General features: G+C 37.6%; 3 protein-coding genes across 5 annotated transcripts; 1 reads left to right on the forward strand and 2 right to left on the reverse strand.

The window, feature by feature from the left end:
* Positions 1-4,089: 4,089 nt before the first annotated feature.
* On the forward strand, positions 4,090-9,613 carry LOC116019963 (heparan-alpha-glucosaminide N-acetyltransferase). Its single transcript, XM_031260371.1, has 13 exons — positions 4,090-4,644; positions 5,122-5,259; positions 5,584-5,665; positions 5,904-5,980; positions 6,160-6,266; positions 7,268-7,385; positions 7,492-7,626; positions 7,715-7,806; positions 8,513-8,579; positions 8,666-8,744; positions 8,864-8,955; positions 9,077-9,220; positions 9,303-9,613. The coding sequence occupies exons 1-13, from the start codon at positions 4,420-4,422 to the stop codon at positions 9,330-9,332; spliced, it is 1,386 nt and encodes a 461-aa protein (XP_031116231.1). The 5' UTR covers positions 4,090-4,419; the 3' UTR covers positions 9,333-9,613.
* Positions 9,614-9,635: 22 nt separating this feature from the next.
* On the reverse strand, positions 9,636-11,787 carry LOC116019962 (UPF0481 protein At3g47200-like). Of its 3 annotated transcripts, XM_031260370.1 has the most exons (3): positions 11,699-11,787; positions 10,993-11,606; positions 9,636-10,753 (listed from the first exon to the last, which is right to left on the reverse strand). In XM_031260370.1, the coding sequence occupies exons 2-3, from the start codon at positions 11,533-11,535 to the stop codon at positions 9,941-9,943; spliced, it is 1,356 nt and encodes a 451-aa protein (XP_031116230.1). In that variant the 5' UTR covers positions 11,536-11,606; positions 11,699-11,787; the 3' UTR covers positions 9,636-9,940. The 3 variants fall into 3 exon arrangements, with proteins under 3 accessions (XP_031116230.1, XP_031116229.1, XP_031116228.1); XM_031260369.1 differs by having other exon boundaries at positions 9,636-10,750; positions 10,993-11,749; XM_031260368.1 differs by having other exon boundaries at positions 10,993-11,749.
* A 2,320-nt stretch (positions 11,788-14,107) lies between these two features.
* Positions 14,108-16,002, reverse strand: LOC116020807 (probable xyloglucan endotransglucosylase/hydrolase protein B). Its single transcript, XM_031261343.1, has 4 exons — positions 15,664-16,002; positions 15,416-15,516; positions 14,754-14,947; positions 14,108-14,651 (listed from the first exon to the last, which is right to left on the reverse strand). The coding sequence occupies exons 1-4, from the start codon at positions 15,872-15,874 to the stop codon at positions 14,249-14,251; spliced, it is 909 nt and encodes a 302-aa protein (XP_031117203.1). The 5' UTR covers positions 15,875-16,002; the 3' UTR covers positions 14,108-14,248.
* Positions 16,003-24,784: the final 8,782 nt, after the last annotated feature.

Below are 24,784 nucleotides of genomic sequence, written 5' to 3' on the forward strand. Positions count from 1 at the left end.
AAATATGCCCTTTCTCTAGTAACTCAGTTATAGTATTCAATTGCTATTCTAATTCATGTGTATGGAAGATATATTTTTGTGTATATATATTGCACCGACATTTAATTAATGTCAATGAATAATTAAAAAAATCATACAATCTCAAACTCCTTAATAATTTAGGAGTGTGTACTTCTAATAGATTTTCATCGTCTGGTTCTGCCTTACACAAGGAGTTACAACTTAAATATGTTCGTCATTTTGCAATATTCATGTCGCACATGTACTGATTTATTTGATCAACAACATCTAAAGTCGGCGAGCGGATCACTGACCTTCCAACTGCGACTCATCAAGCGTGCCATACTTGAGCTTGAAATTTAAAAAAAAATCACTTTTAATGTAATCAAAGCATTGAGTCATAACAATATTGACACTGAAATTTTAATTTTATAATCTACATGTATATATTCTGTGATTTTTTCCAATGTAAAACATATTGATTTTACCAATCACTAAATTTCAAAATGTTTTAGATTCCCAGGTATATATAAGTAAAACTCACATCTAAAGCCTAATTTTTTTTGTCAATATTTCATACATATAAAGCAAGTCTATGATTATTGTGAAAAGTTAGTAACCTTGAGTCTAACATACAACATAAAGAATTGTTTGATAGTGGATAGTAACTTTGAGGTAAGACCATTCAAGCATATAAGCATGTTTCGAGCTTGTTTCTATGCTCTTAAAATTCAAATAATCATAATGGCATCAACAATAAACAAAAATATATCAGAATATATGAATCATATATCTAAACTGTTAATCCAAACTTCACTCCAAATTACCAAATGGAGTGTATGACTTTTTGGAATGATGCACATTCAAACTATTGAAATGCGATGTCCATAACCGTTGATTGACAGACTACTCATACATCATATTTCATCAAAGTATCCGTTTCTTATGATATTATGATTTATAATATATAAGAATCGAGAAATAAACTATAGTATGAGTCTTCCTTGCATGTAACAAATATCACAAAAATCCAGTGTTCTAAAATATGTGTATAAATACAATATGTAGATAATTTGCATTGCATTATATATCATTAATTTAATTACTTGTCGGTTAGTTATTGCAAGATCTTAAGGTACACTTATATTTTGATATTCAGTAAATATAACTATATTAGAGAAAAATTCACCTAGGAGTAATGGGATAATCAATTAAGTGATTGTTGATTGACCGTAGAGCGATGATATTCTCTAGACAAATAACTGTTGGAAAAAATAGCATAAAATGACATTTTAGTGCCTATATTGTGGTACAAATATATGTGAGGTCTACTTTTGATTTGAGTCGGGTCAAAGTGGATTCGTGTTCTTAGTAGTTAGACGAAAAGTTTGATATATTTTATTTAGAATTGTATTACCATATTTTAATGTACAATTGTAATACGAATAGAAATTGTATTATCATATTTTATAATATTACACAAACTTTAATAGTATATGAGTGTTTTGGGTGTAAGTTAAAATTGAAAATTTTGTTTTTATTAATAGTGTAGAAGTATAGATTCCATTGCAGGAAATATATGTACACTATTATTATGATTAGTAATTTTAATCTAGAATTATATTATTAATAGGAAAGTAGGGAAGAATATATTTTATTAAGAATTGTATTACCATATTTTAATGTACAATTGTATTACGAATAGGAATTGCATTACCATATTTTACAATATTACGCAAACCTTAATAGTATAGGAGTGTTTTGGGCGAGAAGTTAGAGTTAGGATATTGTTATTATTAATTAATTAATTAATAATAATAATAATAATTATTATTATTATTATAGTAATTTTTTAGGACAAATAAAAAGATATGACAAATAAGATACGATATATATAATAAATTTTTTATGTCAACTTTTTTGCACGATTACATAAGTTTTGATCAAGTCAATCCTAGAATAGTTAAACACTTAAACAAACAATCGCCAGTAGGGCCTGGTTTTTAGGTGGGATACAAAAAGAGGACGGAAATTATTGGGATACAAATATGGGCAATACTACACTGTAGGATGCATGTTGTCCTTTTTGAACATGCATCTTCAGAATGCATTGTTATCTTTTATAATAATTGTTTCAAATTAAAATATTGTACATTATACTTGGAGAATACGAAAAGAATACCGTATATAAATACAAAATAATAAATACATAGTTATGTATTTATTTTTTGAAAGCTAAAGAATAAAAAATACTTAAATAGTGGGTCCAAGACCAATAACCCTAATTTCATTTAAACTACAATACTGTACACATACACTCATTTTCTACCTTTTAACTATTTTTTTTTTAGAAAAGCTAACATGCATTCGCAGAATGCATTTGTTTTTAAGCAAACATGCATTCCATGAAAGTACTTTGCCCATCTTTGTTACCTTTTCAAAAGAGGCCTATTTTTGTATCCCACCCAAAAAACCAGCCCAACCGTGTTTATGACTCTTTACATGTGTTCTAGTATTTATGGAATAACTTTTATTTCTTATTTTTTTTACATTTTTTTTAATGGAGAATGAATGTTACAACAAAAAGGAAGTGTTTTTTTTTTTTTTTTTAACAGATAGAATTGTTTAACAGGAATGAGAAGGAATTGGATTCGGGTGGCCTACAGGCTACAGGCAGTGGACGAAAGACAAAGGAGTATGAATGTCATTGTTCATTCTCGTATACTGATATTGGTGCTGATGGTTGACAATTTGGCAAGTGTGGGAAAGAAAAGAATATAGGAAGAAGGCTACCTTTATGACACGAGGTTGTGGTCGGTTATAGATTTTGATGATTTGATAATATAATCTTTCCCTTTAATTTGCGTAATCTTTAATTGATTCGTTTCGCCTAGTACGTGGATCGCACAGTAAAGAATGCTAAAAAGCAAAGTTACACATATCATTATTCCTGCCCTCCGCCGACAAATTCACAGTACCAAAAGCAAAGCGTAATCTTTTTTATTTATTTTTTTCCCTAAATAATTGTAGATTTTGTTCACTGAAAAGAAAATAGTTTTAGAATAGGAATAATACTCAAATAGGTTATTGAACCTCCTCTCGTATGAAAAAATTAATCAAATTAACACTTTACTCTTTAATTGGATCGATCCGTGCGAATAAGAATTAGTTTGAGTATGGTACGTACTTAAAAGGTGCATCCTACACTTTGAGTCTGCTCAAGATACCATAAAAAAATATGCTATTGAATTACACACAAATATTTAATTAAGTTATTAAACTCAAAAGAATTACAATTGGGGTCTCTGAATCATCTAAAATTATGCAATTAAATTGAAATTGTTGTCAACTACTATGTAGTGTTATGATACCTATTTATTATTCTAAGGGTGTGTTTGGAAACCCGTTCTCTGTTTTCCGTGTTTGGCAACAAAGAAAATTTAAAGTCAATGAAAAATAATAGGTTGGTCAATGAAGAATAGCTAACACTTGCCTTTTTTTTTTTTGTGGGGAAGTCATTTTCCGTTTGCAGCAGTAGAGCAACCAAATTTTCTTTGCATCAATAGTACTAGTAACAAAATGAGTCAGTCCCTCAAAATAAACGTGAAAGAATGGCATATTCTGAATGTGGGTGTGAGGGTTTTCTGACGAAAAACTTTTAAGTCTTACTATCAATAACTAATAATCGATTGTGCCAAAAACCTTGTGGTCTAGTGGCACCCGATGTCCCGGTTAACACTCCACATGGAAGTAACTGTTGACTCTTTGTGCTTCAGTAGATTGAGAAAGTAACTATGAACAGAAAACTAATAATGGATTGTTATATATTAAAAGTGAATAAATAAAAAAAAGTGTAAAATTCTTTTTTAACGTCCACCTGCTGCCATGCCGCTGGGTTGGTATAGGGCGGGCAGCAATAGAGATTGGAGACCGTCGGTAGCACAAACAAACACTCTATATATATATATATATATATATATATATATATATATATATATATATATATATATATATATATATGTGCGCGCGCGCGCATGTGTAGACGAAGAGAAGAGAAGAGAGAATTAAGGTAGCTGCGCTGCAGTGCAGTGTTTTATAAAATAAAATAATATTATATTGTGTGTCTACTCTCACTCAGTCTGCTCTTTTATGGTTCCGTTGATGAAAAGAAATAAGTTGGCGGTGGAGTTGGAAGTGTGCCTATTTAATTTCAATTCCACTTTGCTTTGCAGGAGGAGGATGGATGGATGGTGGCACGGTGAATGAAGCAATCCATTAGTGCAGTGCTGTGCTTAGCTTGCTCTCTCGCTCATATGCATTGCAATTTGCAGATCCACCAAAACTTCCTCTCTCGAGTCTGCTCCCTCCCTCGGCTCCACGCCTTTTTTTGAGCGGAGCCTACCAAATCCAAAGTAGCAAATGGGTTCCTGTCCCTATCCCTATCAACTCATCACCCAACATCTTCGCCCCCGCGATGATCATTACAACAACAACAACCGCACTACCCCAACCTCCGATCTGCCCAACTACTTCTCCCTGCGGATTGAACCACCCACCCACACTCATCATGCTCCCCCCAACTCTCCCCTATCCACAGCCCCCCGCCTTCTCTCCCTTGACGTTTTTCGCGGGATTACAGTTGCGGTAACTCTCTCTCTCTCTCTTTGTTTTTTGGGCCAACCCACTGCATTTTCCCCACTTTATGCTTCCAACTCTATGCCTCGATCATCACTTCTGCCCTTACATTCTCTTCTCTTGCTTGATCATGGATAACCCAGATTTATACCTTTACAATCAGTGCCCTTTGTACCTTGCCTTGCTTTCTCTTTTCATATACACATTCGCTTCTACCAATTCACTTGTCCCAGTAAATTGGGTAATTCAAATCCAATTAAATTGCTTTGCTATGCATTACATAAATTTGGGAGCAAAGCTTCAAGTGAATTCATGATTATGTTGAGTTGCCACAACATTTTCAAACCAAACCTTCAAAGGGGCACGTTCTTTTCTCTACCCTGGCCACCGATGCTACCAATGGACCCTTTACTCTGCCTCAAATACATGGAGATATGTCATTGCTCTTATTTGCCTTTCTCACATGTGCTCTGTTTTGTGTTGCAGTTAATGATACTTGTGGAAGATGCGGGTGGAATTTTCCCTTCTATCAATCATTCACCTTGGAATGGTTTAACCCTGGCAGACATAGTTATGCCACTTTTTCTTTTTATTGTAGGAGTATCACTTGGACTTGCATACAAGGTAGTCTGCTCTTTGTTATGCATTCCATTACTTCATGTCACAACTTTCTTTACTTTAGGAAACTGCCTGAACAGAAATGCAAACACCTATGTCAAGAATTCTCATTCCTTTTTTTTTTTCCCTCTAAACTATCAATGTGGGTTACTACTTGCAAATCAAGGTTAGAAGAAGGCCATATATCATCTTGCTTTAGGCTTTTATCTTGTGTTTATACTATTCTGTGTTCTCTGTTCTAGTGAAACATATGGTATATTCCATCTACTGGAAACCACTGCATATAGCTCCAAAAATATTAGGCTTACATCAGTTGTTATTGGACTACAGAACCTATCTAACAGAACGGCTGCAACTGGAAAGGCAATATTTCGGGCACTTAAGCTGTTGATTATTGGAGTCTTTCTCCAAGGTATTCTTCTTTAAGCAATTAATATCATGACCATTAAAAAAAATTATTTATTTATTTATTTATTTTCTGGAGAAGTATGTATCTAAAGTTATTAGAAATGTGTTTTCAAGGTAGGAGCTTGTTTATCGCATTGTTGACCTACTTTTCTTTAGCATTTTGTTTGATAGCCAATGCGACATATTACAATTGATTATTGAATTTGTTGCACTTGTACTCTTCTTGTTCCAACTTCTTGCAGGAGGCTACTTTCATGGACTCAACAATCTAACTTACGGAGTGGACATTACACAAATCAGATGGACAGGTGTCTTGCAGGTCTGAATTAATATTATTTTGTTTTTCCTTTGCTAGCATATGCAGGGCAATGTAATTGGCAATTAAATTATCAACATTGTGAACAATATGCATTCAATAATAGCGAGCATTCTATATTATTCTCTTTTTTTTCTTGTGTTTCTGTCTGGCTGATTAGATCACTATAATTATTCTTGCAGAGAATTGCTATAGCATATTTTGTGACCGCTATTTCTGAAATTTGGCTCAAGAATGACTGCAAGGTTGATTCAGGATTATCTTTGTTAAAGAGATACCAGTACCAGTGGTGAGTTCTGGTTCATTCTTTTTCCAAAACTAGATTTTCACCTTGCTGAAAAATTGGGTAATTTGGATTTGGAACTGATTATAGAACCATCTAGGTATAATTGATCTATAAGTTGAACAGTTTTGCCATGCCATGAATTTAGATCATTAGATCAAAGAGTAGCCACAGGATGAGGTATGAGACAGAGTCAGCTCGTAAAGCTATTTGACCATACTGTACTGGACTACCAGTTAGTGCCATCCTTAGCAAATGATCCTTAAGATCAAGAGGAGTTGGAAGATCATAACCTTTAGCAGAAAGGGACTGAGCAATTTACTAATGCACCTGTGCCCATCTTTCTACCTCCAACTGGAGTAGCCCTGCATGATGTTTGTGTAAAACTTAAAAGGTTGATTGATTTGGTAGCTGTGCAGCAGGTTGATTGTCACCTACCATTCCTCTCCACAAACTCCTTGTAGTTCCCCTCACCCCAATCATCTAGCGTAGAAACTACTTGCAAAAATCTAACACTCTACCTCCTATAGTCCTATTAAAACATGTCTAACAAATTCAACATGTAAACAAAAATTTATCAGTAAATTGTTCAAAGAGGATGGAAGATATTTCATAGTTTCCATTGACAGCTGACTAGAATGTTTAGCAACTCTTTTCACTAAATATAAGGTCATTTGAATGGAAAAAGAAGATAAAAGGTAGCATATTGCCCTCAAGTACATAATACCCTGTAGCATGTTTACTGGAAGATGGTATATTTGTGCTCAAACAAGTCAGGTATTTGCATTTTATTTTTGAACTCGGTGTATTTGCATTTAGAGTTCATTGAATGATGCGGGGAATTGGGGATTAATTTGTCTGGAGAGTACAACTGCTTGTGCTCTTGTTAAATGGTTCTTTTGCTACAGCTGGCATGTTTTTGATGTTTATAAATTGTCTCAAAATTCATTAATATCCAAAATGCATGCCCTTATCTGCCCTTTTCCACCTGAGGGGATTCTATGCAGGGCCATGGCTTTTGTGCTTATTGCCATATACCTCTCTTTGTTGTACGGTCTTTATGTTCCAGATTGGGAGTACCAGATTCCAGCGGAGATGGTGTCTTCTGATACAAAGATACTCTCAGTAAGTTCTTTCTTAGTATCTATGAGTAGTTCTTAACTTTAAATCTTTTACGTTTCTGATATGAGATATCTGCTTTTGATATTAATATTTCAAATGGCCTTAGCAGCATTCTTTGCCTTTCAAGGTGAAATGTGGTGTGCGAGGTGATACAGGACCTGCATGCAATGCTGCTGGAATGGTTGATCGTACAGTTTTGGGTATTCAACACTTATATAGAAGGCCAATATATGCACGAACAAAAGTATTCTTCTTTGTGGAGACTATAGGCCAATTATTTTCAACAGTTTGGCCTCCCTTTTGATTTTAAACTGGATATCTTTCTTTGACAGGAGTGTAGTGTCAATTCTCCAGATTATGGTCCACTTCCTATAGATGCTCCTTCGTGGTGTCAAGCCCCCTTTGACCCCGAAGGACTTTTGAGGTTTGTCATTATTTGTCCTTGATATTGCAAGGACTGCAAACTTTATGTGCTAATGATCTTGTTTTGATATATTTTGTTCTTCGGTAAGGGGTGGGATTATAACATTGAGGGGGCAAAGAAAACTAAGAGCTCATAGCCTAGTCTACCTCATTTGTCAGTGTATCTAAAATCTTTTATCTAATTGCATTTTGCTGTGGAATAACCAAAGAGTTAATTCTCAATATAGTTCCTTGACTATATTGATTTTACCATTTCAATTCTCAACTTCTAATTTAGACTAATAAAGTCCTTAACTATGAAACTTTTACTTATTTTAGTCATTCGTTAATAACTCATTTAAACAACTGTCAAATCCAAGGGCAATTAAGTAATACTTTGAATGTGCCTGTCACTGCCTGGTTGCCAGAAAGCATATCAGATTTGACAGCTGTTTAACATGAGGACTAAAACTGGTAGAATTTCATAGTTAAGGACTTTGTTGGGCAAAATTAAAAGTTGAAGACCAAAATGGGAAAAGGAATATAGTCAAGGGACCATTTTAGGTATTAACTCAATTACCAAATGTTAAACCCTATTACCTAAGGGGAATTTACAAATCTAAGGAAAAAAATAGAACTAGTTGGTGTTATTTATTTATTTCTTTACTTTTACTGCTATTCTGTTTCCTAGTTTTGTTAATTATATAAATCATTCACAATTGTTGTAGCTCATTGATGGCGATTGTAACTTGCTTTGTTGGTGTACATTTTGGACATGTTATAATCCATTTCAAGGTAAAAAAAAAAGAAAAAGAAAAATCAGTTTTCAATGTTGAAGTTAGTCGTTTGGGATACTGCCTTATGTAAATCAATTGGCACAGGATCATAAAACTAGAATATTGCAATGGATAATACCATCATGTTGTCTCCTGCTGTTAGGGGTAACATGCAACTTCTTTGGTAAGGCTTTGTCTTTTCAATTTATGTACTAGTGAGAAATAGAGTGAGTGAACACTTTATAGTTAAAAGACTAGTACGTCTTCTTCCAGTATTTACCCTAGCTACCTGTCTCCTTATAGGGATGCATATAAACAAGGTATTATACAGCTTCAGTTACACATGTGTCACTGCTGGTACTGCTGGAGTTGTCTTCGCTGGAGTGTATATAATGGTTAGATATCATAATCTGTCTGAGAAAGTTTGGAGAGGCAGGGTTGAAGTTATAATTGAAATTTATTCATCCAATCCATAACTGCGTGCCTGCTAAGCAGTTTCCTTTCCTTAATTCACAGGTTGATGTGTATGGATGTAGACACTTTACAAGTTTGCTGGAGTGGATGGGAATGAATGCATTACTGATTTATGTTCTGGTGTCCTGCAACATAATACCAATTATTGTGCAGGGATTGTATTGGAGGCTTCCAGAAAATAACATTGTAAGTAATATATTTACATATATACAAGTAGTAGATAGATTGCTTTGGAATTCAAGTTGACATGTCGATGTGTGTTTGGCAGGTTTCAATGATCGGTATTGGGCATAAGTAGTAGATTCCCCTGGAACTACACTCATTTTGGTGCTGCATATATTTAATTAGATATAGAGGCATATATGCATATATATAGACACGGTAGCTAGGTCTGTGTCTTCCGTCATCTTGTAAGATTACAACCCTAGCTAGCTAGCTAGTATTATATATATTTCTTTAATTTAATGCCTCTAGTCTAGTCTAGTCTAGTCTAGTCTAGTATATACACTGAAGGAGATTTGTTGAGCTACCAATCGGATTTAATCAAATTTCAAATACATTTCTCATGAAAGAGATCCAGATTGGTGTAGTGGTAAAATACTGGACTGTATATTATTATACGCAAACAGTACACTGAAGGAGATTGAAGCACAGGCACTTGCATTTGCTTTTCAAAAACACAAAATGATAATCACTCAATCTAAAACACAAAAAATCAATAATTAAGGGAAAAAAAAACATATTTCGTCTCAAACAACAACAACAAAAAAAAAAAAAAAAAAAAAAAAAGCTGAACATGGAATGAAGGAAGGTTAAAGTATGAATAATCCTAGTTACGTTGTAGGGATGGAATTGAAATTAAACACTGGATCGATCAGCTCGTTTGTTGCAGTTTAATTATATTAATTAAGAATTGGAGTTGGTGTAGTAGGGTAAAACGGTATAGACGGTCTGAACAATGGTGAGGGCGAAGAGGAAAATGGCAGCAATGACGGAGAGTATAGCCCATGGACTCCTGAAGTAGGTATGAATGAGATTTGCTCGCCACTCGTTCCATGCTTTCTGGCAATAGTGACTCACCTCATTCTGGACTACATCGAGGCTGCTGTCTGGATCCAAGGTTATATCTTTGGACAGGGAGTTGAACAATTTGGCTACGGCTTTGTCACTTCCAATCGCGTTTTGGATTATTCCGGAGGAGTGGAGGAGGCTAACATCCTTGCTGCTGTCAATGATGTTATCCATGAAAAAGATGTATGAGGTGACCTCGTTTCCTGCCCCAACGTGGGATCTCTCGAAAGCTATTAGGTTTAGGAACATGGATTCGCTGGTATCGTCCACCGTAATGGGAGGAAGCCTCAGTACTCCCCACCGGAATGAGATGTCGGTAAGGCTTTGCGTTTTGCTCTTCTTGAATCGGATGCCCGCTTCGTAAAGCTCCGTCGCGGATCGGATAATCTGGTCATCGCCGTCGCCGCCTCTAGCATTGCGACGTCGACGACGGGCAGCTTCTCGAGCTCCTCTCCTTTTATTCACGTGCTGCTGCCGCTTACGGGAATACTTGTTGGCTGGCTCCCAAAGCAAGTTCTTCCGATACAAGTCCAGCACGTGCAGGCATTTCCCCAAGTTTTTCTTAGGATCAGAGTTATTGGGATTCCATATTTTGATGACGAGGTCATTGATAAATTCCACGGCTTCTTCTTCTACAACATCAACCTGCTGCCAGGCTAGGCTATATATGTTAGTATCAAGTGCTTACTTCAAAATCACACATTAATTTTCAAAGCATTGCACTACTGGGTGAGTTAGACTTGTCGGCCAGGCCAGCAGGTTAGGTATAAGCTAGGTAGCTAGAGTCTAGAGAGGCATGCATGCATGAATGAGAGTAGGTAGGTATTGATGAATTGAGTATCCTATACTAGTAGATAGCTAAGCTAGTGAGTGACGTGCGTACGTACGTTGTTAGCGACGGCATGCAGAGTATAAAGAAGAAGCATGGGCAACTGATTCTGAAGCACCAGCATGTCGCGCCTGAGGTGTGGAATCAGGTACAGCTTTCCATGATCACTGAAAACAGGGTCATTCGGGGCGTAGTCATCCTTTCCTAGACAATACTTAGGTGAACCCGATCCAGTTCGCAAGATTTCCAGCATGAAACATCCATCCAGAATCATGAGTTGCAGGAATTGGGCGGAAATCCTCTCATGATCTTCTTCTACCTGTTGTTGCCAGCTGCAGCCCGGGAGCGTTGTTGTATCGTAGGCGTCTTTTAGATCTTGCACCAGGGGCTCCAGAGCGTGAAGGTAATGCTCCAGTGGTTTTCCTGACCTTCTAAGGAACCGAACCAATGCCCTGTGCTTGTGCACCTCCATAGCCTTTAAATGTTCCTCGCCGTGATGATAAGGCCCAAAAGAGACCGCCTGTGGCTTGTATGCTTTCTTGTTTACGTCGGTGAAGGACGCAGGGATTCGATAGATGGACCGCTTCTTCCACTGCTCCATTTCCGCAATAACATCTGAATCTCTGCGTCTTGCCGCTTCATTGTTTATCTTTATCACCCAATCTTCATCTTCTGCAGATGACGACATAACATATATATATGCTCAATCGCTTTAATTAATTAATTTCTTAGCTTGCTAGCTTGGATCGGAGTACTGTACGTACCTAGCTAGCTACTTCAATTCCTTCAACTGATTACTGATGCAATTCCAATTAGCTCGCTCTATTATATATATAGTTAAAGGCCGGCAACGCGCGCACATGCCTCATGTATTATTGTATAGTAGCTAGCACCAGATCAGATCAGTACCACCCAAGTTATTCCTAACGTAACTATATTGCCTAATCCCCATTCACGCACTATTGGCTGCTGGGGTTCTGATCTCATCAAATTAAAGCTACACACGAATTTATTCCTCTGGGATCGGAAATGGCCAAAACACGTTAGCTCCACCCTCCTTTAATTTTTTTCTTCTATATGGGTGAATTTTTTTTTTAGTACTATTGATCATATTATAAGATAGTATTTGTTTTATATTCTTTTTTGTACCCAAAGAATCAATACTCCACAACCGGTTCGATCCTGTGACTTTCCATCAACAAAAGCCGGTGAAACTTTAATGCATTATATTGCATGTACTTAATTAATTAATTGTAAATTTGTATAATATATATCATTAATGCCGACCCTGCGCCCTTTTGTGATCATTACTGCATTTAATTTATTTCATTTTTCTAAATGAGCTAGTAATTTAAAGTTTATAAACAAATTAAAAATTGAGAAAGTGCATTTATATTCCTTTCTTGCATTGCGACGGGAGACCAATGCAAGTTTAGTTTACTTTTAATTTGTTACTTCATTCTATATCCTTCTGCGAACATGCTTTACTATTTTATTTTAAAACAAAATTAAATTATGTATTCCTTTCTTGGGCCAATGACCTTGTGGTAGTGGAGTCAAATTACTCTATCATATGGGAGGTTGTGGCCATGTGGTATTGACTTTTTGTGATTCAGTAGGTTGAAAGAGTAGTTATGAACAGATACTGCATTATTGTAACGGAGACAATACTACTCAACAAATATATATTTATTCATTTTTCCTAAATTTTTTTAAGTGACAAGAAAAATGGACTTTTTAAAGTGACTCGCATGTAGGGAAAGCAATCCTAGGATCCTGCAAGTAACTAGGGAAGGAGGCGCCTTGACCCGCATGCAGGAAAGGTGACATAGGGAGGCATCGCGCCTCAAAAAAAAAATATAGATGAAAAAAATAAAGTTATACAAACCCGCATGTAAGGAAGATGGCCCAAGAAGCAAGTTTGTAAGCAAGGAATTAATTAAGGTGGCTCATGATGAGCCCACATGTAGGGAAGCATCCCAAGAAGCAGCATGCAAGTGGAGGAAAGGTGGCTCATCGACCAACATGTAGGGAAGACCATCAAAAATAATCTTTTATGAGCTTGTAAGCAAGGAAGGCGGCCTAGGGAGGTATAAAGCCTTCAAAAAAAAAAAGAAGAAGAAGAAGAAAAAGTCTTACAGGCTTGTACGCGGGGAAGACGATCCAATGAGTCTGCAAATAGGAAAGATTGACTACGTACTCAATAAGCACAGAGAGAGGGCGACAAAAAAATAATCTTTTTTTTTTGTAGGGATCGTGCAAGAGCTAACTCGTCCGAATAAACCACATTCATGGAAGGCAACAAGGACCAAGTTATCCAAAAGAGATGATGAGAACCTTTCAGCTCAAGTGTCTAACTAAGAGATGGAATATATTGGAATGGAAGATGATGGGATACAGATTAAGTCGACCCATTAGTCAGTCGGACCGACACTCGGGCTCAGCACCCTGCTCGGGACTCGATCAGTCAACCACAACGATAAAGGAAGGAGTTACATCAAACCTGCCAAGGACCTTGTAGTCCAGTGGCATCAAACCCTTCCCTTTATACGGGAGGTGGTGAGTTCGAGCCTCAGAGTAGTTCTGAACAGATACTGCATTCTAATAGAGTTAGTAGTATTCAAGAAGGAGTTACATAGCAACTACACAATTATGGAAAGACAATCAAAGTGAACCTAAATTAGTTCCTATCCCTTAAAATTGTTCTATTTACTAAAATCATTTTCCAACCCTATTAATTACCCTACCTCACCATAAATACAGAATTACCATATGTAGATCCCAAATTACCATAAATCTTGTATCCTCCCTACCTGACTACAAAGAAGATAGTGAATTTTGGCTTAGCACGCCTAAAAAGTCATGTGGTTTTTATCTTTTGGTTTCCACTTAATGGTTTTTATCTTTTGGTTTCCACTTAAAAATCTTGTGTCCCTTTATCTTTCTCTCACATCATTTATATTCCATTTAATTCAAATATCTGCACTTTATTTATATGATGGTTGTGTTGGCTCGCCATTTGACTACCCGATGGTCAATAAAACTAACAGAAGATATCTATAAATTAAAGAGAAGTGTAATGTAATGGCGTTAGTGTAGTACGTGTGAACACAATTACATTATATTACATGATACCTTCACATGCAGTCCGTATGTATGTATATATGTATTTCCTAGTAGCATAGCACATCAGCTAATAAATAATAGTGATCAACAACGTAACAAGCAACAGTAGGTATGTAGGAGCTGAGGTATGTGTAGTATAATTAATATATAGTAACGTTATGTTATATTGATGCATGATTTGATTAATATTATATGTCTCGGTTCCTCCTGCACTCTGGTGGCACGGTGGGATAGCGGAGTCGATCGGTACAGTAGTTGTAGACGGTGTATCGGTTACGAACCCAGCGCACACGGCGCCACTCGAAGCGAGTAAGGTCTTGGAAATCCTTTTGGTTCCACCAGTGTTGTTGGGTGTGTGTGGCACAGAATTTATGGTCCACAGTTATAAGGCAGCCGTCGATATTGAAGCCCTTGTAAGCAGCTACGAAGGGTGCTTTGGACCAGTCTGTCTTCTCTAACCCGCCCCTGGTGGCCCAATCATCCGCATTCCACAGGCTGGAGTATATCTTCATAGGTTGATTGAACGGGAATTTAACTCCCAAACGTTTATTGTTCTTGAACACCCTGATTGGTATGTTGTCCACATAAAATCTATACATCCATCCATCAGTAATCTCATCTCATCTATATATTATATTAAACTAAAGTAGCTAGCTAGCTAGCGTAATAATATAAATATATAAATTAACTTACACAATCTGATGCATACTCCACAAGACGGAGTAGGTGTGGAAGTCCTGGGTGGGGTCAAACCACAGATAAATCCTCTGCTCTTTGTTACCCTGGCCACCCGTGTATACATTAGTTTGTAATATGTAGGGCTCCCCAGTTCTGTTCCCCAGGAACTCAAAATCTATTTCGTCGTGCACATTGCTCTGAGAAGACAGCTGCACGCACCCCAGGCCATATATATATATATATATATATATATATACACGTTAGCTGCATGCCCTAGCTACTTATATTAATTGTGCTCAATCTACACCGTACTAGCTAGATCAAATTTGTTATGATTTATAGCTAGCTTTTGATGACATAAGTGATAAACACTTGATCTAACAAAGTCAAGGTCACAGATTTAGTCCATGACAAAGGTATAGTTGGTTGGTGCTGGGTAAAGGCGAAGACCAAATCTAGGATTGAGCTATAACTTTTAATTTGGCGTAAATATTAAGCCCTTGATTCATCAAATTGAATTAATTAATATATATAATTAAACAACATCGTCTATCATATCAGAAATGATATATGGAATTGAAGTGGGCGGCCTGACCTGGCATGGGTATGGTGCTATTGCATTGCATGCATGTACTACTTATAATATATATGTACACCAAATAACGTAACTAACTTACATAGAATGCAGTGACAGTGCCGGCAGAATCACCGGGAACCATCTTTATTTGCATAGCAAAGTGACCGAATAAGTAGGACCCCTTGGACTCGAACCCAGTGCCTACACACACATATATATGCAACGTAACGATCAAATCATTTAATTTTTTTAAACAAAAAAATTAATTATATTATATTGGTAGTGCAAGCTTAGCTAGCTAAGATCGGATCAGAGCAAAGTAATGTAATGCTATATATATACGTATACCAGTACGGTTGTCAAGGTAGAGGTGGATTTCGGAACCAGCGTTGAAGTCCTTGATATGGTCCAAAGCCCAGGTAGGCACATAGTTTTTGGCAAATGGCTCATTCATTGCCTTCCTTGGGGTTGCCCCCATCCCCATGCCTGCGCTCATAATCATCATCATCCCTGCTAATATCATTATGTAGTCAAGAAAACAAGAAGAAGAGGATGCCATCTTTAATTTGTCGTCTTAGCTAATTTGAGATACTAAATAATATAAAGCACAAATGCAATATTTGCCGCAAGATCGATATGATATCGAAGGTGAGATGTGGGCAGGTAGAGCTAGCTAGCTAGCTTAGCTTAATTAAACCTGCCTAGCTAGCTGCACACAATGCATATATGCAGTTATTGGCACTCCCTTAGCTTTATATATATAGGATTTGGAAGTATCATATCATCCTATCCTAGCTAGCTAGCTAGCTACTAATCATATCGTATTATATCCTCATCATCGCCAATTAAGCCGGCCGGCCTGGCAGGCAACAGAAACCAAATTAAAATTACTACTTTAATTGTAATTAAGTCCTAATTAATTAATTAAGGTAGCACTCTTTCCTAAATCCCATCTCTCCGCCCATTTTTATTTTCCTAAATGGGGAACCAGCTGTGCCGCACGTGCACAAAGGAAATCGGATACATACATGAGCACGATATGATATGATAATGCCTGCCTCACCTGGATCGGATCGGAGGATTATATTAATTATTTATAATGCATTGCATGCAGCGAAATTAATGCTAAAGTGATGAGTTGCATTACAATTAATGTTGCTCATTAAGCTAGGATTCAATTCCACAGGTAGCTAACGGCACTAGCAAACAACTACTATACTTTTAGTTTTGATTTACAAGTGACGGTAATAATGTGTTTACCGGTATATTATTTGAGTATTTGAATGTTTGAATACAGTATTGAGCGTAGTGCTACAAGTGAGTTCAGTATGTATTGTCTAAGTTTAAGTGTCGTGTCTCACTACGTGGTTGTGAGTCTTTTTATTCCTTTCAGCTCAGTAACGGAACATTAATGAGGAATTGAACGTTAGTTGAACGTTGGACATCAATGCTTGAGGAGTTGAAAGTTGGGCATCAATGCCTGAGGAACTGAATGCTGAGGAGCTGAACGTTTGGTCATCAATACTGAGGAGAGCTGAACGTTGGTTATCAATGCTTGAGGAGTTGGACCGTTGCGCATTGATGCTGAGGAGTGAGGTGTCTTGGGTAGTTTGAACGGCAACTGTCTTGGTCATGATAATGGTTCCGGGTCGGATACCCAATTACCCTGTCAATAAGATATCTCGTAACTACTACTCAATGGTTTGCTCTAGATGAAATCCGTAAATGATCATGCAAGCTAGTATTGAAAATAGTTAACAAACTTAACACAAGAAAATCAATGAATAACTCTCATGCTTCATGATTACGGAATCAATTGTCCAATTAACTTAATTGAAATTGTTTCATCTCATATGCGTTCAACCTCATATGAGTAACTTAATTAATTGATCCATCATAATTTGTATTGTATTGTTATCTCCAGGCTCCAGCCATGCATGTATAACATTAGCTACTACGTACTCATTTAAGTAATACAAAGAGCCAAATAAGAAACAATAAAGGTGATAATGATTTGCCAGCAGTAATCATCAGCTAACTTGGTTCTTGGGAGTAATAAATTAATAAGCCTGCATGCATATATGGTCAACTAGTATATTATACGCCCGCACAAGCTTATTCAATGGTTTAGTAAGCAAGAGAAGAGACCAAGATTAAAAACTCGATAATAATAGTATAAAAATTATGTTCAAAGTAGATAGGTCCTTTGTGTGCACTCACATTTGATCATATCTATTAAACCACTGAGTTATTGTAGTTTACCTCCTCCAACATACTCTTTGGAGGCAGGACAACCTAGGGAGAAGAACTTGTATATTATGCACTATAATTGCACTTCTTTAATGAGTTACGTTGATTGTAGTATAGATGGGATCGGCCATCGAGGCAGTTCAAATACAACCCGCTGAAGCTGGTTGCAGTTCATGCTAAGGCGGGCTTTAATTGATTGCCTGCATCATATAATAATTTTTTTTTAAAGAACTTTATTTTTTAATAATTTTGTTTTAAATATTTATTATTTTCAAATTCATTTTAATATATGACAGTAGTTACAACTTACATTTTCATTTCAACCTAATTTCTAAACTCAATCTCCAACAAATTTAATATTATATTTGATAAACATATTTTTTCTTCTTTTCTTATTTTCTATCTTATTAATATATATATATTGTTGAGACTTATTAATCCCAACCCAATATGTCTAGGTTAAACTCCATGGAAGATTATTAATTAGCATAAGATATTAGATGGGTTAATGTTGATGAACAGGTTAGATATGTATATATAGTATGTCCTAAGAATCAATATTTAATGTCTTTGGACGTTGTTTTTGTCACAAATAATAATAATAATAATAATAATAATAATAATAATAATATTCATAATAATTTGTAGCACAATGTACAACTCAATAAGCATAAAAATACATACATAAATCATGGATAATAACATTGATTCGCTCTTATAAGTTTTTTTTTTTTAAATTAGATTTTTAGATATTTATATTATATTATTGTATAATAATAATAATAATAATGTAAACTATTTTTTATAAATTTAATATTTATATTTTAGGAAATAATTAACTAATCCTTATTAATTAAAATTGAAATGAAATTAAATTTATTTATTATATTACTCTAATATATAATCTCTACATATATATTATTATGATTTGAGAATATATGAAAATATATGGTAGATACACGTGCATGATAATAATAATGGAAAAAGATAACAAAAGTTATAACAGTATGAGGCAGTCCAATAAATTGTATACTACAACTCTTATACCACAATATATGAGAAAAAAAATAACAGAAAAATGGACATAAATGAAGGGTATCAACCTTCATTCACTTTGTCACTGTGTTTGACAATGAAAACTCAAGCTAAAATAAACCTTCATTCACTCTAATAATGCATGCATTGCTCAATAAAATTTGATGAAACAAATTGATTTATATAGTATATAAGAATCAATATATCTCCCCTATGAAATTATAGGAAATTGTTATGAAAATAGACTGAAGGAAATAATTGGCTTAGAGAAGCCTTTAAATGTTGTATTGAGTGTTGAATGGATCCCTTTTGTGCTGAAGGGATAGGGCCCTTATTTAGATGCTGACCCTTTAGGAATAAAATATTTTCAAGGGGATTAATTTACCAGTTCTGATTTTGGTATTCTTTCCACTGCCACTGTCACTGCAAACGCCTAACAACAACCACAATTGTCTTTGGTCTTTAATATCAACCACAACAACATTATTTCTTCTGTTGCAACTATTTCCCATCTCCAAGCTAGAGTTCTGGCCAAAACTGTTGGTGGTCATTGGTGGAAGCAATACGCGTTTGAACAGAAATCGATGCTTGCTTATTCTCACGTCCACTGCTAGGATGGTGAAGGATGTCATCGCCAGCCAAGGCATATCCCTTTTCAGCCACTGGGGTCGAGAAGAGAGGAGCTTGGCTCTAGCGAACATGGCGTTGCGACGAGGAAAGCCAGCAGAAGAAAGTTGGATTTCGCTGTTGGAAACATTTGAAGGCTAAAGTTTTTTTTTTTGTTTGCTCCCAACAGTAATTATATACCCTATTTTTGTGGCCCTTTTGTGACCTTGTCTGCAAGCTGCTAATCACCACAAACGTGTCTGCACATGACTGTGTGAACGTGGCTTCATGATCCCCTTTTCTCTAGTTTTTGTGGCTACCTAAGGAGAAGGTTGTTATATTTGTAGTATATAAACAATATTTTCCATTGCTGAGAGACACACCGAATGATGCTGCATTTTCCTTCACTTTCTCCCTGCATATTATCATTCCCTTTCACGCTGCATTTCTTCTTCTGAGCTAACGAATATACAAAGTAGGTTGAAACTTGCTACTCTGCTTGTGTGTGCCTGCCGAAAACATAGATGACCCTGGTCTAAATGCTTTTAAGGTAGTGTTCTTAACACGACACACATTTCCTTCCATCATTCACACCTAAATCTCTCTCAGCACACAGCCTATATTAAACTTGTACGTAGCAGAGGTTCGTTACCTTCGTTTGCATCGTACATACACGAATCAAACCCCAACAGTTAAAAGCATTTATCCAGTTGTTAACCTATGGCGATGCCAGCAAAAGCAAACACTGAAGTCTCGATGATGGAACCTCTCACCGAAGGACTCAATTACCGAAGGTGGTCAGCCTAGATCATCATGCTCCTGGAAGAAAAAGATGTTGACTACGTAATCCATACTAATCACGCATCGTTCAGCCCAGCTACGCACTCCACGTCTACGCAAACTCAGAAGCAAACTGAGAAGGACGATTCGTGGGACATGGTTGCTGACGCCACTCCTGATCCGAAAGCACCTGCACTAACGCTTTCAGCTACATCATCACAAGTTAGTGCTAAATTTGAAATGGATAACAAGACTGCCTGAGCAATAATCCTGCAACGAATGTCAAATTCCCTGTTCGACATGTTTTCTGGCTATAAGTCTGCCAAAGTCATTTGGGACCTATTGCGCCAGAAGTATGGTGTTGACGATGCTGGTAGGAGAAAGTATGCAGTGGGCCGCTGGATGAACTTCAAAATGAACGACTCAAAAACCATCATTGAACATGTGCACGAATTGAAAACTTGGTTGCAGACATGACCGCTGAAAGAGCTGAGGTAAACGATGGTCTTTCTGTTTGGTGCTCTTATTGAAAAATTACCCAACTCCTGGCTTGATTTCAAGAATAAAATGAAGCATGAAAGGCGCGACTACACTCTACAACAGCTTATCAATAGCCTAAACATAGAATAAGAAAATCGCCTTGTGCTCAGGTCAGCTACCTTTTCCAATAATGTAAAAGCTAATATTGTTGAGTCAAGTGTTGGTTTTGACAGACCAAGATCTAATGATCGTAATAAGAACCACAAACGAAGCTCCTAACCAAACAACAATAATCAATTCAAGAATGGCAAAATTCAAAAGAAAGGAACATGTCTTGGATGTTTCGTTTGTGGGAAGCAAGGCCACCGCGCTGCACAATGCTACTTTCGCAAAGGCGTGAATCAGAACACGAAAAAGTCAGAAAACAGGGGGACTAAAAACCAAGCTCATCTGACTAAAGACACGGACAACACGGAAGTGGTAGCAACCGTAATAACTGAAGCTAATATCGTTGGAGATCCAGAAGAGTGGGTCGTGGACACTGGAGCATCGTGCCACTTTTGCAATAACAAAGATATGTTCAAGGTATTTGAACCTATCACTGAAGGAGAGCAAGTGTTCATGGGAAACTCTAGCGTCTCCCAAGTAAGTGGTAGAGGCACCGTAGAACTAATGTTATACTCTGGGAAGCAGTTAATGTTGAAAAATGTGTTGTATGTCCCTTCCCTTCGTAGAAATTTAATTTCCGATGCCTTATTGAACAGGGTCGGGATTAAAATAGTCTTTGAGTGACCGTCTGGTCATGACTTGCTATGGGAAATTCCTTGGGAAGGGATATCTACGTGGAGGACTTCTTGTGCTAGATGTTTCTGTAATTAGGCCTAACTGTTTGAGGGTCGTGATATGACCTCCATTTATGATTTTCTTCCAAATTGGCATGTTATATGCAATAATAATAATAATAATGGTTCTCCTTCTACTTATATCACTATTCCAGTTAATATTTGGCATGGTAGATTAGGACATGTTGGTACAAAGTGTTTAAATAGATTAAAAAGCACGAACTTGTTAAAAACAGAAGTAGTTTTCAAAACAGAATTTATAGTTTTCAAAACAAAAGTAGAAAACCAATTAGATAAAAAGATTAAAAGGCTTCGATCTGACAAGGGAGGGGAATATGAAGCAAATACCCTAAAAAGGTTGTGTGAATCTTCTGGCATAATTCATGAAGTCATTACCCCTTACACTCCCCAACAAAATGGTATAGCTAAGAGAAAGAATAGAACTCTCAAAGAAATTATTAATGCCATGTTAATCAGCTCAGGTGCTCCAGACTCTTTGTGGGGGGAAGCTGTTTTAACAGCCAACCACATTTTAAACAGAGTACCTCATAAAGGATTTGAAAAAAACCCCTATGAGCTGTGGAGAGGGTATGCTCCAAACCTCAAATATTTTAAAGTGTGGGGCTGTTTAGCAAAGGTTGGACTTCCGTCCTTCAAAAGGCCCAATCTGGGACCTAAAACAATAGATGTCATCGTTGTTGGGTATGCTGAGAACAGTGTTGCCTACAGATTTATGTGTTTGGAAAATCGCTCTATATGTGAGTCCAGAGATGCTATCTTCTTCGAACACTTATTTCCTTTAAAGAATTTCTTGATTTATTTGTTGACAGAATTCAAAGCAATTAAAATATTGTGTTCCCTAGAAGTACAGATTACACTGATGAGCCCAGAAGAAGCAAAAGGCTAAGAATTGAGAAAAGCTTTGGCTCTGAGTTTATAACATTTGTAAGAGAGTTGAAAGACTTAAATGAGTTGGTGACCGAGCAAATGAGCGACTCAGCGGACCATCTTTAGTGCTTATTATTTTAAAACGTGCTGGTGGTCTGCGGTTTTGTAGATTGTTATGGATTGTGATTTGCAAGTGTTGAAGTGTTAAATCTGATGCGTGCATGAAGGTCAGTTGTGGTCATTCCCAGTTAGTTATGAAAGTATTCCATCTCCGCTTTTATCCGTTTGGATTTCACTTGCCAAAGGAACGATAACAACCAGAGTTCCAGCATTCTATAAACGGCACCCGACCAAGGAAAATGATCGGAGTAGGTAGATCATACAGGTGGCGGCTCATCTTGTTGATCGGCCTCTTCAGAACCCAATCTGAGTGTGTTTCGGGTCTCACTGACCTGAGAGTTGCTAACCAGGCACTGTGAATGTCTACCCAACCGACCTAAGACATCGACGAAGCTGGAATAATAGTTGAGGACCTCTCAAGTCTGGAACGCCACTGCGATGATTCGAAAATGGACATCAGGTCGAGTGGCTTAACAAGTTGGCGACTTCGTAGAATATAAGGAACTGGGGACCAACTATAGTAGTGCATGCGGTGTTCATCTTGATTCACCGGGCAGTTTCTCAACCAGAGTGGTAGATACATTCCTCCGGGCTGATCGATTAAAATGCTTGATTTCCCAAACTGGTACTGGCTGTTTGGAATATTGCAGAGCTCCCATGCACGCATCTTTACTCCGTAGAACCGATCCTCGTCGCTACACCGCATGAAGGACAGCTATGGCCTTCCCGGTCAATCTCGAGTCATGCATACTGGAAATTGGTGAAACCTTGATCCCCGATGACCGAAACTCCTAACAGCCATCGGGCACTCCGAGCACAATACTAAACTCATTACCGACCTCAAGCAAATGAACACATTAACAAACTCTCCGGTGGTCTTGAATTTTCCCGACTCAGACTTCTAGCTAAAACCGGTTATAGCGCTGTGTTACTCCCCGACTTCATCTGAGTTAATAGTCGAAACTGAGGACCGAGCGGTATCCTCAACAGAGCTGGAAAATTCCCCGACCTCTTATTAATCGAGCTGAAAATTCTCCCACCTCTTATTGATCGAGCTGTATCTTTTCCGAAGGGGATTGGTTTCCCGGTCACTGCTGTAACTGCCAGCCCGCAACAATTGCCTCGGGTAGCCGGATGATCGGGACGAGTATCGTATGAAATTCCTTAGTTCCCGGAAAAAGAGCACCACCCGAGCCCACTTTAATTTGTTGAACTGCTGTCACTTGGTAAGCTTGTGCGCACCTCCCAATCGGATTTCCCGACCTCTGGATGCTGGTGTGCTCGACGCACTAAGCAATTAAAAAAAGCAGAAGATAAAATGAAAGTATGAGACCAATAGTGGCTGGCAGTCTACATACATTTAGTGGAGAATGCGAGATGAGAATTTTGAGAGTTTACAACTTTGTAATATGATTTCCCATTGTAAATTGTATAGCCTAAATTGTAATTATTATAAGTATAGGCTTATACTTGGAAAATTGCAATAGCAAAAATTAAATGTAATAAGCCCGGTTAGGTTGGTTTTTCCACCACCGACACTCTAAGTCCAGTCAGGTCGGCTCGTCCATCACAGGCATTGTAAATCCGGGTTAAATCTCGGCATAATTACGACGGCGGTCGAAAAAAATGCTACGGGAGCAAGGTGCCCGTTACGGTCCTCGAACCGATTCGTGGGTGCAAGGTGCCCATTACGGTCCTCGAACCGATTCGTGGAAGCAAGGTGCTCACTACGGGAACAAGGTGCCCGTTACGGTCCTCAAACCGATTCGTGGGAGAAAGGTGCCTGTTATGGTCCTTGGACCGATCTTTTTGGGTGTATAGTGCCCACTACGGGAGCAAGATGCCCGTTACGGTCCTCAAACCGATTCATGGGAGCAAGGTGCCCGTTATGGTCCTCAGACCGATCTTTTTGGGTGTATAGTGCCCACTACGGGAGCAAGGTGCCCGTTATGGTCCTCGAACCCGTGGTTAGGTTGGCATTACCACCACCGGTGCTATAAGTCTGGTTAGGTCGACATTACCACCACCGGCGTTGTAAGCCCGATTAGATCGGCATCATATCGCCTTCACCGGCATAGTTAACCCGGGACCAATTCCTGGCATTAAGCCCTACGAGGTAGGCAATTCGGCTCGCCAGGTCGGCATTTCACCCCGGACAAATCCAATCTCTTGATTGGTAAAAATTGATCACCATGTCACATTGAAATCCGATCAGTTGATCGGTAGCATTCGACCCCTTATCGTGGTAGAGGTCCGATCCCTTGATCGATAAGTTTAATCCTCGTGAATCCCCAAAGTCCTACAAGATAGGCAAATCGACCATCAGTATGGTCCGGTATCGAGTCACTTCTCGACCGCAGTCAAAATTGAACTCGGGAGGCCATCGTATCTACTCCCTTGTGTTGACAATTCTCGTAACATAGGGAGTGGGGCTACTAGCAGGATTATAGGGCAACTCCCTTGACCTA

This window comes from Ipomoea triloba, chromosome 5 (assembly GCF_003576645.1).
Source record: "Ipomoea triloba cultivar NCNSP0323 chromosome 5, ASM357664v1".
NCBI classification, from domain to species: domain Eukaryota; kingdom Viridiplantae; phylum Streptophyta; class Magnoliopsida; order Solanales; family Convolvulaceae; genus Ipomoea; species Ipomoea triloba.